Consider the following 17,541-nt stretch of genomic DNA (forward strand, 5'->3'; position numbering starts at 1 on the left):
ATTTTTCAACATGTTGAAAGACAAGGATTCGCCGACATAGTTCATGACGGCTCATCGTTGCCTTTTCACAGTAGCTATTACACCAAGCGATTATTGGACGATAATCGCTTGCTGTAATAAGGCCTTGTGGCGGAACTTTAAGTGGAGCCAGTGCCGCACACACTGCTTGAGGTTCAGCATGTCACTTTGATTCAATGCCATGCCTTCACTCTCCGGCCAAAGAATTGACATGCGCATGAGGCATCGCATGGAATCAATGACAAGCTCACTTTTAAGCTGCATATGCAGCGCCGCCTCCCCTTGAAATTCTGCCACTTTTTCTCAGTGTGAACGGGCCCTAAGGCTTCCTGGAAAATATGGATACAGCCATAGGCTCTGTCGATGTTGTTCAGGACTCCCTAGGGCTGCGTCCAACTTCAGCCACCAGTAATCAATTGCCGCACGCTCGACCCAAGGGTGTTCGATATTCGCTCATCTGTTTTTGTTTGATCCTCTTAACTAAATATATGCTTGTATACGGCAGCTGTCAGGTCATGCTGCCCATATCTGGCTGTATGCTGTGAGGTGCAAGCAAGATCCATCATCAGAGCTCCCATAGAATCCTCTTTATCCACTATTTTAAAGGGGTACTCCAGCGTGGGGGCACTTTTGCGCATCACGGTGCTCCAGTGCCCCGTTCCCGGCCGCTTCCGGGTGTCTTGACGCGGGCCCGAGACGTGAAGTCTCAGGTCCTCTCAGCCAGTTAGTGAAGGATCCCGCCTCCTTCACTGACTGGCTGAGCGGACCTGAGACGTCACGGGCACAGGAGCGCCGCGATGCGGGACCCGCCGCTGGAACCGGGCAGGTGAGTCGACGTCTCTTCCCTCGGCCACTTCGTCCCCGGTCCCAGCGCAAAAGTGCCCCCACGCTGGAGTACCCCTTTAAAGTCAGTCTGCATTCAGATCAGGCTAGGTTCACACTGCGTTTTCAGCATCCTTTTAACGGATCTGTTTTTTTGCAAAAAACGGATGCATTTGTGTGCATCCGTTTTTGATCGTTTTTTCTATTGACTTTCATTATTAAAAAAAACAGATCCAAACGGATGCGTTTTTTTTACGCACAATAAAGTACTGTTGACACTACTTTTTTGACCGTTAAAAAAACCCCAAAAAACGGATCCGTTAAACGGATGCTGAAAACGCAGTGTGAACACAGCCTAACTGGAAGGATGTGTTGAGGATGGGACTTCCGTAGCGGTGGTGCTCGAGGCAGTGGGCATCCAAGTAAAGTAGTAGAAAGGACCCGGCACTCACCAGATGATACTCATTTATTGAGGTGCAAAAAGCATCAGGTACAAAGAGGACGCGTTTCGGCCAATTATGGCCTTCATCAGCTAAGAGTGCTTTTTGCACCTCAATAAATTAGCAAGTATCATCTGGTGAGTGCCGGGTCCTTTCTACATTCAGAATAACTTTTTCCACTTGTGCGTTTCGGGACTGATCTGTAGGTGGAAGCTGTGTAGTTTTCTTACGGTATATTGGAAAGATTGAGTATTTTATGGGAGTCCTGATGCAGGACCTTCATTTTTCATGTCTGTGACCCCTTTTTCCCGTGTTATCTGTACATGACCCCCGTACATGCAATGAGCATGTATCCTCTCTAGAGATGAGCGAACCTGGAGCATGCTCGATTCCATCCGAACCCGAACTTTCGGCATTTGATTAGCGGTGGCTGCTGAAGTTGGATAAAGCCCTAAGGTTATGTGGAAAACATGGATATAGTCATTGGCTGTATCCATGTTTTCCAGACAACCTCAGAGCTTTATCCAATTTCAGCAGCCCCCGCTAATCAAATGCCGATCGTTCGGGTTCGGATGGACTCGAACCCGAACCCGGTTGGTTCGCTCATCTCTAATCCTCTCCCTAAAATCTAATATACACCCTAGGAGGGAGCATGACCCACAGAGTGTGTCCAGAACTGTGTGGGGAAACCCTGGTCATCGCTGCGGTGTTGCAGCAGGTATAGAGGAAGCACATAAGGAACCATGTGCTTCATTTGTACTTGGTGTGAAGCCTCAGTAATCTACAGTGCTCATACATCGAGGTGAATTCACACAGGACTAGAGATGAGCGAATCGGGTTCGAGTTGATCCAAACCCGAACGCTCGGTATTTGATTAGCGGCGGCTGCTGAACTTGGATAAAGCTCTAAGGTTGTCTGTAAAACATGGATACAGCCAATGACTATATCCATGTTTTCCACATAGCCTTAGGGCTTTATCCAAGTTCAGCAGCCACCGCTAATCAAATGCCGAAAGTTCGGGTTCGGATGGACTCGAGCATGCTCCAGGTTCACTCATCTCTACACAGGACTGAAATGCTGCAGGTTTGCAGGGAATAATCTGAAGCATATTACAGATGTCACCCGCATATCACAGGCTGTTTCTGCACTGTATCAGATCCCCATCAGGCCATGATGATGTGACGCCATTTCCTGTTGGATTTAGAAGTGTCTTCTACATCTAAATCACAATGGAATCCAGTATCCATTCTGTGACAGTTTATGGGGCACATATATTAAAGGGGTTATCCAGCGCTTCAAAAACATGGCCACTTTGCACCACTCTTGTCTCTATCTCGGGTGTGGTTTGCAATTAAGCTCCATTTAGTTTAATGGAACTGAGTTTCAAAACCTGGAGACAAGAGTGGTGCAAAAGTGGCCATGTTTTTGTAGCGCTGGATAACCCCTTTAAAGGGGTAGTGCGGCGCTAAGAAATTATTCACAGAATAACACACATTACAAAGTTATACAACTTTGTAATGTATGTCATGTCTGTGAATCGCCCCCTTCCAGGTACACGTGCAGGGGTGGTGGGACACTGGAAGTGTTGGTGCATTATACATTACCTGATCCGTGTTGCGCATGTCCGCCATCTTGTGCCAAGACGTCATCTTCGAACGGATGGCCGAATCGCTGCCGCTGTCCCTGATGCCGGCCCCCCTCTGCTGCGTCATAACTGTGCTCAGCACAGTTATGCTCGGCCAATCGCGGCTGAGCATCTGATGACGCTGCAGAAGGCGTCCGGCACTAGGGACGGTCGAAACGGTTCGGCCGTCCGTCTGAAGATGACGTTTGGCTCAAGATCGTGGACATGCGCGACACGGATCAGGTAATGTATAATGCACCAACACTTCCGGGTACACGTGCGGGGGTGGTGGGACACGGAAAGGGGGCCATTCACAGACATAACAGACATTACAAAGTTGTATAACTTTGTAATGTGTGTTATTCTGTGAATAATTTCTTAGCGCCGCACTACCCCTTTAAGTCCGTCCAGTTCTGCACTGTGCAAACATACTCCTCCTGCTCTCCTCTGTACTTCCAGCACATTAGCCATGTGCCGGGGCCTGCTGAGTTTGGATAACCCCTCTAACCCCTGTGGATGTCTTGTAGATACGCTTGCCCTATCACAGGTCCTGTGGTGTATGTTGCGTCCCTTCCTTGACCGCCCATATAGTCATGTATATCAGCAATGCTGGGGTCACAAGTCAAGGAAAGTCTTGTATTCGGAGACAGAATGAGCCGTCATCTGCTTACTTCTCTGGCTCTGGTTTACCCTCAGGCCGCTTCTTATTCACGTGGGCCGAGAAATTTGTGTTTCTTGAAAACCATGAATGTTTTACAGATGGATATTGTCATATGAAGAGTGTTTAGAAATGCTGGTTATGTTCCTTAGAAACTAAAGCTAATCTGAAACATATGGTTGTATACAGTGTATTGTTCAGTCGAGTTATTGGGCTCTGTTCACATCAATCTTGTGGCTTTTATCATAAAGAGACATGACAACAGACCGTGTGGTGACCGACAGACCCAGTTTATTTATTTTGGGGGGGCATTGCCTTCCGCCACACAGTCTGTCATACATAGTGCTGTGGAATCTGTAATCGGGGGTCCCTAACCCTCTATCCGAAAGTTCTGGTTCATATGCACCCTAATGATCGGCATTTGAATCCCGCTGCCTGGAAAACATGCAAAAATCCTATGGCTGTATTTATGTATTCCAGGCAGTCCTCACCCCTCAGGCTGCATCCACCGGCTCCAGCAGGATTGAAATGCAGATTGTTGGGGTTAGTGTGAACCAAAATTTTTGGCAAGCTTGCTCACCTCAAGTGTCCAGACAACTGATCCGCAAATACAGATGCTGTCCGTATTTTTCACAGACCCACTATGGGCTTCTCAATGCTCCAGATACGGAACGTACATGCACAGATCCTACTCTGCCGCAGAACAACAGAACCCTAGACAGATCATTAGACTAGAATGGGTCTCTATACTATACACAATTGCGGACAGAAGATACGGATATGTGTATGATGTCTATACCACAAGGACTGTTCTCCCCCCTGACAGCACCTGCCAAAAAAATAGGGAAATAATCCTCATTATTGGTCGTCCGTCGCCCTGTGTGGCATGAATGGCCTGGCCTGCAATTGTGAATGGTCATGAATCTGCTTTCTAGTGTGACTCCAGCATAGTAGCCACGGGTGAGAGACATTGTGTGAGGCCGTGTGGATGGACGCAGGATCAGGACATGACTGTGCCATGCGGAATAGTCTGTGGTCTGTATGTAAGCGGATCCTTATCTGGCATCGGGCATGCCGGGTAAATGTTTACTCCTGAAGGCCGCACTAAACCTTAGTGATCACACTAACCTTGGAGCAGGGAGCGAGGAATGAACAGTCAGCAAAGCCCGGCTAACAGTAAGGGAAAAGTTAATGTTTAGAAGCAGCCAGACTCTCCTCCTATATTACCAGGAGGGTCTGTATCGCTTTACATTGGGGAAGGTGGATTATAAAAGCCCTTTAGATGTAACACCTAGGCTATCCTGTCATCAGGACACACATAGAAGATATTATAATAACATGGCAGCTTTCTTACAAACACAGCACCACACCCGTCCACAGGATGGTCCTGGTATAACCATGTTCCCTTGAATGGTGCCGAGCTAAATACCAGACACGCGGGAAGCCGCCATGCTTTTCTAATTCCAGGAAGACCTATGTATCCCTGTCTTTGGATTTTTTTTTTTTTAGTAAGTTGGATCCATACCGTCGTCTATACAGATACCATCAACCACCCTGTAGCTTGTACATATAGCATTATGTGATCTGTCAGACTGGGGGGCATATGACGCTATAGGCCCTATTCCACGGAACAATTTGTTGAAAGACAAACGACTTATATAGAAGCGATCTGCTGCCATCGCATCGTGGAATAGGAGCGGCGGCAGCAGACTGCAGCTATATCCTATGTGCTACCTGGATGATCAGCGATCACCTGGGCAGCCTCCCTGCTGCCACTCCCGCACTTGCTCGCTGCTGTTGTGTGGAATAGCTTGCGGCAGCGAGCGGGGAACGAGGAGCAAACGAGCGCTCAGAACGCTTATTTGCTCCTCACTGTTGGCCCGTGTATTAGGGCCTTACAGGCAGCACAGTGGAGACTGCATACTTTTCAGGACAAAAAGAAAGGTGCGAGGGGCAGACACCAAATACACATGTCCCTGCCTCGCTATAGTCACCCCCTTGCTGTTAAGCCCTTTTCATCCTTCATAGAGCGGTCTGGTGGCAGCTGCAAACAGCCTCATAAATCAGAAGGGAACAGTTGTACGGTGGGCATCAATCACTGCCCTGTCTCCTGGCACATTAATGGAGCTGCACAGGCCTCTTAGGAACCTGCTCTTCAGCAAATGGCCATTCTGTGTCTAGGACCGGAAAAAAAAAAGTAGTTTTGCTTTAGTAAATGTTCCTGTAGAGTTGGAGGCTCTTTATCCGCCAGCGTTCTGTATATGAGTGGTGGTAGGCTGCCGCATTACAATAAAACTATAATCCTAGACAGAAATTTCTCTCCCCTGTGCTTTACCCTGCAGCTCTGCTTCTTTAGTCTACAAACAGCAAAGATGTCAGGCATTCTTGAAGGGGCTGATGCCAGGCTGTACAGGGTACATCCAGTCTGTGTCCATTCTGTTCAGCTTAGATTCTTCCTTAGCTGATACCAAGACAATATCCTGGATCTCTGCAACCATTCACACACAGCATTTTGCCCTCTGGAGCTTACTCAAAATCTGTGTATGTTACAACATTATTTGCACAGTTTTCTTTAGCTTCATTATTTCTCACTCAAATACATAGATATGTCTGCAACACTGGTCTGTTTGGAAATCCAGGAGATCATTCACACTAGGTGTGTGCACGCATAAGTTTTTTTTTATTTATTTATTTTTTTCATTTGAAATACTGTGTGTAGGAGGGGACAAGGTAAAACCTGATACCTTCATTTTTTTTATTTAAAGGGAACGTGTCACTTAAATATTCTTTAACTGATTAGCATCAGACACTAAAACTTTTTATTCTAATCACTTTCTGTTTTCTGACTTTAGTTTTCAATTTCTGTACATTTTAATGGGGGCAGACATCTTGCCTGGGCTGTTTTTAAAAGCATTTAGTGACATGCAGAATCATGGACATAGACTACAATAGACAGACCCTGTCCCCTTGAGATGAATGTAAAACATCATTGAGCATGCTCTGTGACCTTTAAAAAGGTCATTCCACAGGGGGCTGCTATTGTCTTGTAGTGATGCTATCTATCTACTGGTGTCACATGTTGCTGTCCGTGTAAACACTGAACAATCAAGTGACGAGCGAGAAATCGTTCATTTTGATCTTTGAACAAGTTGTCAAATAGTCGTTGGTTGTTCGCAAAAAATTTGCAGATGATTCCGTGTAAACAGTCTTTCACTAATTTAAACCTATGTGTGAGATAGGCTGAAGCGATCGTTGAAGCGATCGTTAAACAATCGCAAAATTTTTTTTTTTTATACGATATATCGTTCCGTCTAAAAGCTGGTCGTTATGAAAAACACATTGTTCTTTCGAAATCGTTAATTGTACAATCGGGCAAATTATCGTTCCGTGTAAACGCAGCACAAGCAATTACAATGTTAGAGTAGCTTCACACGTACCGACTTGCAGCGTTAATAACGCTGCGAGTCGGCTAGGTCCTGGCAGATCACTTTCATTACATACACCCAGCGGTCTGAACGGCTGCTGCGTGTATGTAATTCTGCTGTCCGCTTAACCCCTTCAGCTGCCGCCTGGCTCCCGCTCTGTATACATTACCTGTCCACGCTGCACGGGGTCCCGGCGTACTGCTCTCCCACCTGGCCAATCAGTGTGTTGCCCTGCCGCAGCCACAGATTGGCCGGGCGGGAGAGCAGTACGCCGGGACCCCGTGCAGCGCGGACAGGTAATGTATACAGAGCGGGAGCTGGGCGGCAGCTGAAGGGGTTAAGTGGCCAGCAAAATTACATACACGCAGCGGCCGTTCAGTCCGCTGGGTGTATGTAATAAAAGTGATCTGCCAGGACCTAGCCGACTCGCAGCGTTATTAACGCTGCGAGTCGGTACGTGTGAAGCTACCCTTAGAGTGAAAGGTTATTGGGGAAACCTGTATAAGTGATTGGAGTCTCTAGTATCCTGTTGGGCACCTGTAGCCTGGATACAAGATGAGATACAGTTGTACATGGAGGATACAGGTTCTGTATGGCGTCCTGCAGCACATTTACCCATAGATGTTGCTGCTGGGCCTGTAAATCCTGCACACCCATAGGTTGTCTGGCTCGCCACAAATGTTAGGTTGGCAATAAATCTGGAAGCTGGGCAGGCCAAGAATAGTAGTATGGCAGGGACATTCCTTGGTTATCCTAACTGTGTGGATGAGCATAATCCTGCTGAAAATACCAGCTGGAAGCCATGACAGACAACACATGTGGCTGCAGGATGTCCTGTATATATCACTGAGCTGTACGGGTGCCTTGGATTACGAGCATAATTCGTTCTGGGACCGTGCTTGTTCTCCAAATCCACTCTTAAACCAAAGCAATTTCCCATAGGAAATTATAGAAGTGCAGACAATTGGTTCCACAACCCAAAAATTATGATTTAGTTTTCTGAATAACATGTAAAACAAATGAAACAAACATTCAGAAACAGCAGAATATGTCATATTATAAGTTACTGTACAGTAATGGAGAGGATGGGAAACACAAGGGCGGACAGAGACTGCAGGGAGTATGAAGGAATGAGCAGGGCAGATGTAGGCACATGCATGCAGCACTCTCTGTCCGGGGAGAGAGGGGTTACAGCTATGAAGAGATTACCTCCACAGTCCTGTCCCCTGATGCAAGCCCCAGCCTGAAGTGGATCTGCTATGATTTGGAAGGTGAGGGAGACTTCCTGGGTCAGAGTACAGTGCTGTAGGCCGTGCTATGCAGACCATGCCCCTTCCCTGCTCCGCCTCCAACCCAGTACAGGGAGCTCTTACACCAAAGCAATGCTCTCATACCAAGTCACAATTTTGAAAAACTGTGAGCTCTTAAACCAAAACGCTCTTAAACCAAGGTACCACTTGTATATAATTTTTTTTTTAATAGACTTTTTTGGTTGTGCACTTCTGATATTCGTGGCTTCCTAAAATATTGGACATCATAGTGTGTAGTCTGCCACCCGCCACTCTGCATCTCCTGCATAAAGCTGCTCCAAGTTGCATAATTCAGCATTATTTCTGGTAACACCTTGTAATAGTATGAAATGAATGACCACTTGATTGACCGTACATACATTTTATAGCAAAGTTTAAAGGGGTTAACTAGTGTTAGAAATACATGGCCACTTTCTTTCAGAGACAACAGTTCAGGTGTGGTTTGCATTTAAAGCGACTCTGTACCCACAATCTGTCCCCCCCCAAACCACTTGTACCTTCGGATTGCTGATTTTACAAGATCTGTCCTAGGGTCCTTTCAGCAGGTGATGCAGTGCTAAACAACACTTTTAAACTTGAAGCCCAGTGTCCGTGGCCGTGGCCTAGAGTATCTGTGCCCTAACCTTGCACCACCCCTCCGTCCCTCCTCCCCATCCTCTTCATCATTAGGAATATCACTGGCAGGATTTTTCCTATTCCTCTGCAGTGAACACTGCACAAGTGCCTTAACGATTCAGCCCATGTGCCGTGCTTACACAGCTGATGAATAGCAGACAATCTGCCTGGGGCATTCCTAATGGCAAAGAGGACAGAGAGGTTGTGCCAGCCTAATGCATACACAATCTAGGCCACGGCCGTTGGGCACAAGGCTTCCAGTTTAAAAGTTGTTTTTTAGGACAATAACTTCATCACCTGCTGAACGGACTCCAGGACAGATCTTAGATTAAAAGCAGCTATTTGAAGGTACAAGCGGTTTGGGGTGGGCAGGTTTTGGGTACAGTCACTTTAAGCTCCATTCACGTCAATGGAACTAAGTTGCCAAATCTCACCCAAACTGCACACAAGAGGCTTGTTGTCTCTGAAAGAAAGTGGCCATGTTTTTCTAACACTGGATAACCCTTTTAACGTTCGCCTGCGATACTTTGTACTGTGATTGCTGTGTTCGCCGTGAAATCCACTGTAATACATTTTACAGTCATTGCCTATGGCTCTGCGTTGCTTGCTGTGGATGTTCATTCACATGCGAGAATGTAGCCTTAGCCTTATTGGTTTAGCAGCTTCCAGGCTTTACACAAGCTTATACATTACCTGGCCTTGCTCTTTTCTTTTTTTCTAACCCCAGGGTGACTGACGTTCTGCTCAGCCAATCGGTAGCTGTGACTGGACAGCGCACTGATTGGCTAAGTGAAGTTAGGAGTCGGAAAAGCAAGGTAAGGTAATGTATTAGCCCGGCAGGTAGGTTAAGGGGCAGTGGCTGCATTCTCACAGCGGAAAGAAAATCTGGAGCGAGAATGTAGACCAATAGGCCGTAACAGAACAGAGTATTGCAGCGCAACTCGCAACGTGAAATCCACTGCGAACTCTGGACGTGTGAGACACTAATGGTGTGTTTACACAGGCAGATTTATCTGACAGATTTTTAACCCTTTGAGGACCAGGCCCAAAATGACCCAGTGGACCGCGCAAATTTTGATCTTAGTGTTTTCGTTTTTCCCTCCTCCCCTTATAAGAGCTCTAGCACTTTCAGTTTTATATCTACAAGCCATGTAAGTGCTTGTTTTTTAGGGTACAAACCCACACACCGTATACACAGCAGATACGCAACAAATACGCAGCAGATTTGTTGGTACAGATTTGATAATCTGCTGCGTATTTGCTGCGTATTTGCTGCGTATCGCAGCAGTAAATACGCTGCTTATACGGTGTGTGGGTTTATACCCTTACAGGAATAGTTGTACTTTGTAATGGCGTCTTTCGTTTTACCATAACATGTATGATAGAATTCCAAATATATTATTTATGAAGATATAAATAGGTGAAATCGTAAAAAAAAGAATGCAATATGGTAACGTTTGGGGGGTTTCTGTGTCTATGTAATGCACTATATGGTAACAGCGACATGATACCATTATTCTATAGGTCAGTCCGAACACAACCATATGCAGGTTACACAGATTCTCTAATGTTATATATGTATTTTTTTTATGAAATCCTTTTTTTTGGCAATTAAATATTAATAAAATGGGCCTATTGTGACGCTTATAACGGTTTATTTTTTCACCTACGGGGCTGTATGGGGTGTCATTTTTTCCGCCATGATCTCTAGTTTTTATTAATACCATATTTGTGAAGATCGGACGTTTTGATCACTTTTTATTGATTTTTTTTTTAATATATAATGTAACATAAAATCGTTAATCTGCGCACTTTTTTCCCTCTTTTCGTGTACGCCGTTCACCGATCACAATGACGCTTGTTATATTTTAATAGATCGGACAATTACGCACGCTACGGTATATTATATGTTTATTTATTTTTATATGTTTTTTTTATATAATGGGAAAGGGGGGTGATTTCAACTTTTATTGGGGGAGGGGTTTTGGGGTAGTGTAATAGTGTTTTGAACTTTTTTTTTTTTTTTTACACATTTGAAGTCCCTTTGGGGGACTTCTACATACACTAGTGTGATTTCTACACTGATGATTGCTATGCCACAGGCATAGCATTGATCAGTGTTATCGGCGATCTGCTCATTGAGCCTGCCTGTGCAGGCTCAGTGTAGCAGATCGCCGATCGGACCGCACAGAGGCAGGTGAGAGACCTCCGGCGGTCCGTTTTACCGATCACGGCGTTTAAGGGGTTAATGACACGCGGCAGTGCGATCGCTGCAGCGTTTAAGGGGTTAATGACACGCGGCAGTGCGATCGCTGCAGCGTGTCATTACCGATGAGGTCCCGGCTGCTCACTGCAGCCGGCCCCCACCTCCTATGAAGCGTGCTCCCCTCCGAGGCGCTTTTCATAGCGGGTGAAACACCCAGGACGTAGAGTTACGTCATGGGTCGTCTAGGGGTTAAAGCCAAAACTAGGAACAGACCATAAACAGGGAACAGGTCATAAAGGAAAGACTGAGATTTCTCCTCTTTTTAAATCCATTCTTGGTTTTAGCTTCCAAAATCCGTCAGATAAATCTGCCTGTGTAAACGCACCATAAGGCTAGGCTCACACTGCGTTTTTGCAATCCGTTTTTGCAATGTGCATTTGTGTGCATCCGTTTTTCCATTGACTTCCATTTTAAAAACAGAACGGATCAAAACGAATCCGTTTTTTTTTTTTTTAACGGACAAAAAAATCGTGTCAGCTACGTTTTTGTGTAAAAAAAAAAAAAAAAAGATTGCAAAAATGCAGTGTGAGCCTAGCCTAAGGGGACTGCCTTGTTTTCATTCTGTAAGATTCCCTACAGCGAGATCTGATTCCCTAATATATTATGGTGATTCATATGTCAATCCGTAAAGAAAATATTATATAGCACTGATATAGCTCTGGGAAGTCCTGCTGTGTGACATCCATTGAGCCGTGATCTGTTATATCTCTGTAATATGGTGCCATGTGGAGGCTGCACATAGGATTCATGTCACCCCAAATGCCTCTGTCCAGGTCAAAGTCAGGTTTCCGTTTAAGCCTTGTCACCATGAATACTAGCAATTCTAGCCTGGCAACTGGGCTTTGTTCTTTACCCATAATGCGTTTGTCAGCTGGATATTTGACATATTTGTACCCAGTACAAGGTGCTCATCATCCGCCCCGGGGCGCACAGTGACGCACAATGACAGCGCTGTGAGCACCTCATGTCACCCTGTTACCAGGGGGGATTTTGTTGTAACCACTGGAATGGGATGTTGAGGCCTGGAGTATGCGCTCTGTACTGGGGAGGGGCTTAAGGAGTCTTGCTGTTAATGTTTACTGGGAAGGGAGGGTTGCTGTGACTAATGGATGGGTAAAAAGTAGAGATGAGCGAACCTGGAGCATGCTCGAGTTGATCCGAACCCAATTGTTCAGCATTTGATTAGCGGTGGCTGCTGAAGTTGGATAAAGCCCTAAGGCTATGTGGAAAACATGGATATAGTCATTGGCTGTATCCATGTTTTCCAGACAACCTTAGAGCTTTATCCAAGTTCAGCAGCCACCGCTAATCAAATGCCGAACGTTCGGGTTCAGATCGACTCGAACCCGAACCCGGTTCGCTCATCTTTAGTAAAAAGGGTAACTTCTGTGAGCAATGGGGGTGGTCGCATACTGCTGTGACCACTGAGGGGATGGAGGCAGTTGGAGACTGCTGTGACCACTGAGGGGGTTTATCGGGGACTGCTGTGACCACTGAGGGGGTTTATCGGGGACTGCTGTGACCACTGAGGGGGTGGGGGTTGAAGACAAAAGCAAGATTTTTACTACTAGATAGGCTGTGCTGGACGCAAGGGAAGCAGTATGTCATTTTGGCAAATATTTGACCAGACCTGCCCTAAATTATTTATTTTTATGATGGAAATGTACTGTGCAACTATATAGCAGTCAGCCCTTCAGTACAGGATGTTGTCCGCTCGGAACTCTATGTGCTCAGAATAGCAGAGGGATATGAGTGATCAGTAATGGTGGCTTTCCACTGAGTGATAATTCGCCCGATCGCACGATTAACGATTTTGAATGAACAATGTTTTTTTTTATAACGATCAGCATTTAGACGGAACAATACATTGTAGGGAAAAATCGTTATGCGATCACATTTCAATCACATTTCAATCACATTTCGATCACACATAGGTGAAATCGTTGAAAGAATGTTCACACGAAACGATCTGCGAATTTTTTGCGAACGATCCACGACGATTTGAGAACATGTTGAAAGCTCAAAATGAACGATTTCTCGCTCGTTGTTTGATCGTTCGCTGCGTTTACACGGAACGATTATCACTCAAATGCGATCGTTATCACGAAAATTTAAACGATAATCTTTCTGTGTAAAACCACCATAAGGCCTATAGTCACCGACTACATTTCAGGTCTGTTTCTTCTCTCCTAATAATCCTATATATAGGGTTATTATTAGCAGCTATGGGGTTAGTTCTGTTGTTACAGCACGGGTCCCTGGCTTGTAAATTCTCTAGGTTCTTTGCTTACTTGCAGTCTATTAACCTACTGAAAGGTGAATGGGCTTCCTCTTAAATAGTTGTAGTGTATGTATGCATCTGAGATAGCTCCACAGTTTTGCTGTGCATTATCTGTTATACTTCTCTACTAAATAACTCTTCTGTCTTTTATTCTAGTATCTGACTCTGACGGCAGTGATGAGTTACACCTCAGAAAAGAACATGCTCTCAAGATATTTGCTTACATTAATTCCTGGACACAAAGGTAAGGGATGTATCTGATGTATCTATTGTCGCAATGGTGAGAGATACTGCAATGTTGACCCTTTTGCTTTAGTACAGCAGAAACGGAGCACGTGTCATACCCTGGAAGCTGTCACAGCATGTTGGTCTTTTTAGTTAGACAACTGGCAGGGGTACGGAAAGTTTGCTGTTATCTAGTATTGATGAGCAACCCTTACGATAGATGTAGAGAGAATGGCATGTCCATCAGTAGTGGTGCCCGAGTGGTAATACAGATAGGTAGTAGAAAGGAACCGGCACTCACCAAGTAGTTCTGCTATTTTATTATAGTACAGTAGACAACAGGTACAATAAGGATGCGTTTCGACCAAGCATAGCCTTCATCAGCTTAAGGAGTACGGGTACTTCTTAAGCTGATGAAGGCCATGCTTGGCTGAAAGGTGTCCTTATTGTACGTGATGTCTACTATACTATAATAGCAGAACTACTATACTATACTACTACTATACTATAATAGCAGAACTACTTGGTGCGTTCCAGGTCCTTTCTACTACCCACCTTTATGATAGGACGTCAGTTTGGTTTTTAGATCATCCAGTTCCTCTTCCCTCTGTGCCACTGGACAGCCCCTCCATCTATACATTGCAAGTGATGGAGCATGTCACTGTGCCTATGCACCTTCCTATGGAGGAGGCTATGGATGGACGAGCTGTCCGTCAGCACAGGGGGACAGGGCATCAAAGAGGAGCAGAACTACCAAAGGGGGCTGCCTCATTGTTATGGCTGCTGCTAATTTTGTTAAGGTAAAAGGTGGTCCACCCCTTTTCGTTGTAATCTGCCTCCATATAGCCCTTTCTATTGGAAATACATACACGCTCAGCTTGGCTGGCAGTTGACAAATATGCATGGCCAGCTTGAAGGGGTGGTGTCCTGAAGCAAAGTAGACGTGTACCACATACATATGTGTACAGAAAACATGCAACAGTGTGGACACTTTCCCACAACCCCCCTTGTTTGCATGTAGAGTGAAAACCAGCTGTCAGTACTTATGAGACAGATCATGTGACGATTGATGGGAGCATGTGCAGCACAAGAAAGTGGATGCCACGTTTTTGTGTATGCTATAAAAACAGATGTGTTTTGATCCAGATTAAAACAGATGCACACAAATACATCAGTTTTTTGCATAAAATGGATAGAAAAAAAAAAACTGCAAAAAGCCGTGTGAGCCTGGCCTAAGTCTAAAATAAAAGTTTATCATAAGGTGTCATTGCTTTTCCCTCTACAGTGATTCAGTTAGGAAAATCCTGTCTTCGGTTGATACCTCTCTAGTATATAAAGTAGTGTGACTTAAATTGATCCTCTGCTTTTCTTTTACTTGTAGACAGTGTCTGTGCTGCTTTAAGGAGTATAAACATTTGGAAATCTTCAACCAAGTGGTATGTGCCCTTATTAACTTGGTGATTAGCCAAGTCCAAGCCCTGCGGGACCAGCTTTTAAAAATTTGCACTACTAGCCCTGACCCAAACTGGCAGGATGAGACTAACCCATCCGAGGAGCTGCTGAATGTGGAGAAGGAGCCTCAGGAGGAGGAGGGGGAGGAGGGGCCAGCAGAACCATGTAAAGCCCCTGAGAAGCCGATCGAAGCTGCCAGGACTTGTAACCTGACAGAAGAGGACTCTGGGAAAAGCACTGACCCGTTTAGTTTATGGAATACTGACGAAAAAGAAAAACTCTTATTGTGTGTGGCAAAAATCTTTCAAATACAATTTCCCCTCTATACAGCTTACAAACATAACACCCATCCCACAATAGAGGTATGTTTCATCACTCATTATTTTTATAGATCTCTGTAAGCAGGCTACATGCGTTTATATCCATGTACTTGGGGTGTGTGTGTGTGTGTGTGTGTGTGTGTAGATGCTGTAATGTAGACATGCATGTGCAAACCAACCATAAAGCCGTACCACTGTGGTCTCTGGGATTGTTGGTCTTAGACCAGAGTCTCCGGATGTGTAAGGTCAAATCTGAGATGGTGAAATGGACAACATTAGGGTAGGGGGGAAATAAAAAAGACACTATGCTTACTGTTTCCAGTGCCCATGCTGCGCCGCATAATGAACCTCCCGAACCCCGACGGACGTTGTCTTCTCCCCATCATGACCCTGGATACACGTCACACATTGGCTGAGCGGGCTAAATTCCCCCAATCAGTGACTGCAGCGGTGTCTAGCTCTCCTCGCTCCTCATCAGCCAATCAGTGCTGCCGTGCCATGTGAGGGGAGCCGGGAGCTTCACACAGACGCGGCGCTGAGCAGCCCTGGCCCAGAGCATACCTCACCTGCTCCAGGCTCCTGCTTGCTTCGGAACCTCCCGGCATCTCATGTCGGTCAGTCAATCAGTGCTCTGCGGCGGGGCAGCGCACTGATTGACTGACTGCCGGGAGATGCTGGGAGGCCTTGAAACAAGCAGGAGCCTGGAGCAGGTGATGTATGCTCTGGGCCAGGGCTGCAGGAGGTTAAAGAGGCCGGGTTACATATCCGCAGTGGAGTGAAAATTCTGCAGCGCATATGTAACCCATAGACCTTTAAACTACATGGATCCACAGCAGATTTCCCTTTAAGTAGTTTTTCCTTGCTCTGTAAGGGAAGTTCTCATTTTAATGTGTTTTTTTTTTATATTTTTTTAACCCTGCGTATGCTTTCAGTAAATTTTGTCCCAGGGGGCTTTTCTTGAGCTTCTTTTCACCCTTTTCCATTAAGCCACATGTGGGCCATTTATACCCCATCTCTGTCTGCTCTTTTCATCCTTATATTGGCCTTCCCTTCTCCCATATAGCAAGAGGCGTCACCATGCCAGCATAACATACTCTTTATTTTTCCTCGTTTGCATGTTGTAACTGTGGGGTAGAACTGTATTGTTCACACTCCAATTTAAGCTTCTGTAAGAGATGCACGAAAAGTGAGAATCAGTGTAAACAATGAGCATTTCGCTTCCTGATAAATATGCAGCTAGATTTTCCTTCTTGAAGAGAGATGTCAAGAAAAAATAAATTCTACAATCCTGAGGGTGGTGGAAAAATAATGCATAAGCTATACTCCCCTCCTCTGGTCCCCCCCCATAGCTGCCGTACTGGCGCTTCTGGTTCCGTTAGGTTCCTGTGATGTGCTGACTCCACAGGGTCTTCCCTGCTCAGCCAATTACTGACAGACACCGCTGCGGACGCTGATTGATTAAGCACATTGCAGGGACAAGGAAAAAGCAGGGGACCAGAAGCATGGTGGGACAGCTGCAGGGGACCAGAAGCATGGTGGGACAGCTGCAGGGGACCAGAAGCATGGTGGGACAGCTGCAGGGCACCAGAAGCATGGTGGGACAGCTGCAGGGGACCAGAAGCATGGTGGGACAGCTGCAGGGGACCAGAAGCATGGTGGGACAGCTGCAGGGGACCAGAAGCATGGTGGGACAGCTGCAGGGGACCAGAAGCATGGTGGGACAGCTGCAGGGGACCAGAAGCATGGTGGGACAGCTGCAGGGCACCAGAAGCATGGTGGGACAGCTGCAGGGGTCCAGAAGCATGGTGGGACAGCTGCAGGGCACCAGAAGCATGGTGGGACAGCTGCAGGGCACCAGAAGCATGGTGGGACAGCTGCAGGGCACCAGAAGCATGGTGGGACAGCTGCAGGGCACCAGAAGCATGGTGGGACAGCTGCAGGGCACCAACACCCAGATTTAAATATATTGATTGATGTTCTAGTAGGTGAATGTATGAGGGATGGCATGTGTATAGTAACCAGAAATATCCTTAAAGGGAACCTGTCATCACCTGTCGATGCGTGTAGGGGAGTTTACCCCATGAT

At 46.0% G+C, this 17,541-nt stretch overlaps 1 protein-coding gene across 4 annotated transcripts in view; it reads left to right on the forward strand.

Annotated features, from left to right (window-relative positions):
• Positions 1–17,541, forward strand: part of USP34 (ubiquitin specific peptidase 34) — a 129,344-nt gene that overhangs the window by 6,443 nt on the left and 105,360 nt on the right. For all 4 annotated transcript variants that reach the window (XM_069955088.1, XM_069955087.1, XM_069955086.1 and 1 more), the window contains exons 2-3: positions 13,616–13,703; positions 15,066–15,498. In XM_069955088.1, coding sequence (XP_069811189.1) covers positions 13,616–13,703; positions 15,066–15,498 — 521 coding nt within the window. The remainder of the gene's footprint in view (positions 1–13,615; positions 13,704–15,065; positions 15,499–17,541) is intronic.

Source organism: Dendropsophus ebraccatus, chromosome 15 (assembly GCF_027789765.1).
Source record: "Dendropsophus ebraccatus isolate aDenEbr1 chromosome 15, aDenEbr1.pat, whole genome shotgun sequence".
Classification (NCBI taxonomy): domain Eukaryota; kingdom Metazoa; phylum Chordata; class Amphibia; order Anura; family Hylidae; genus Dendropsophus; species Dendropsophus ebraccatus.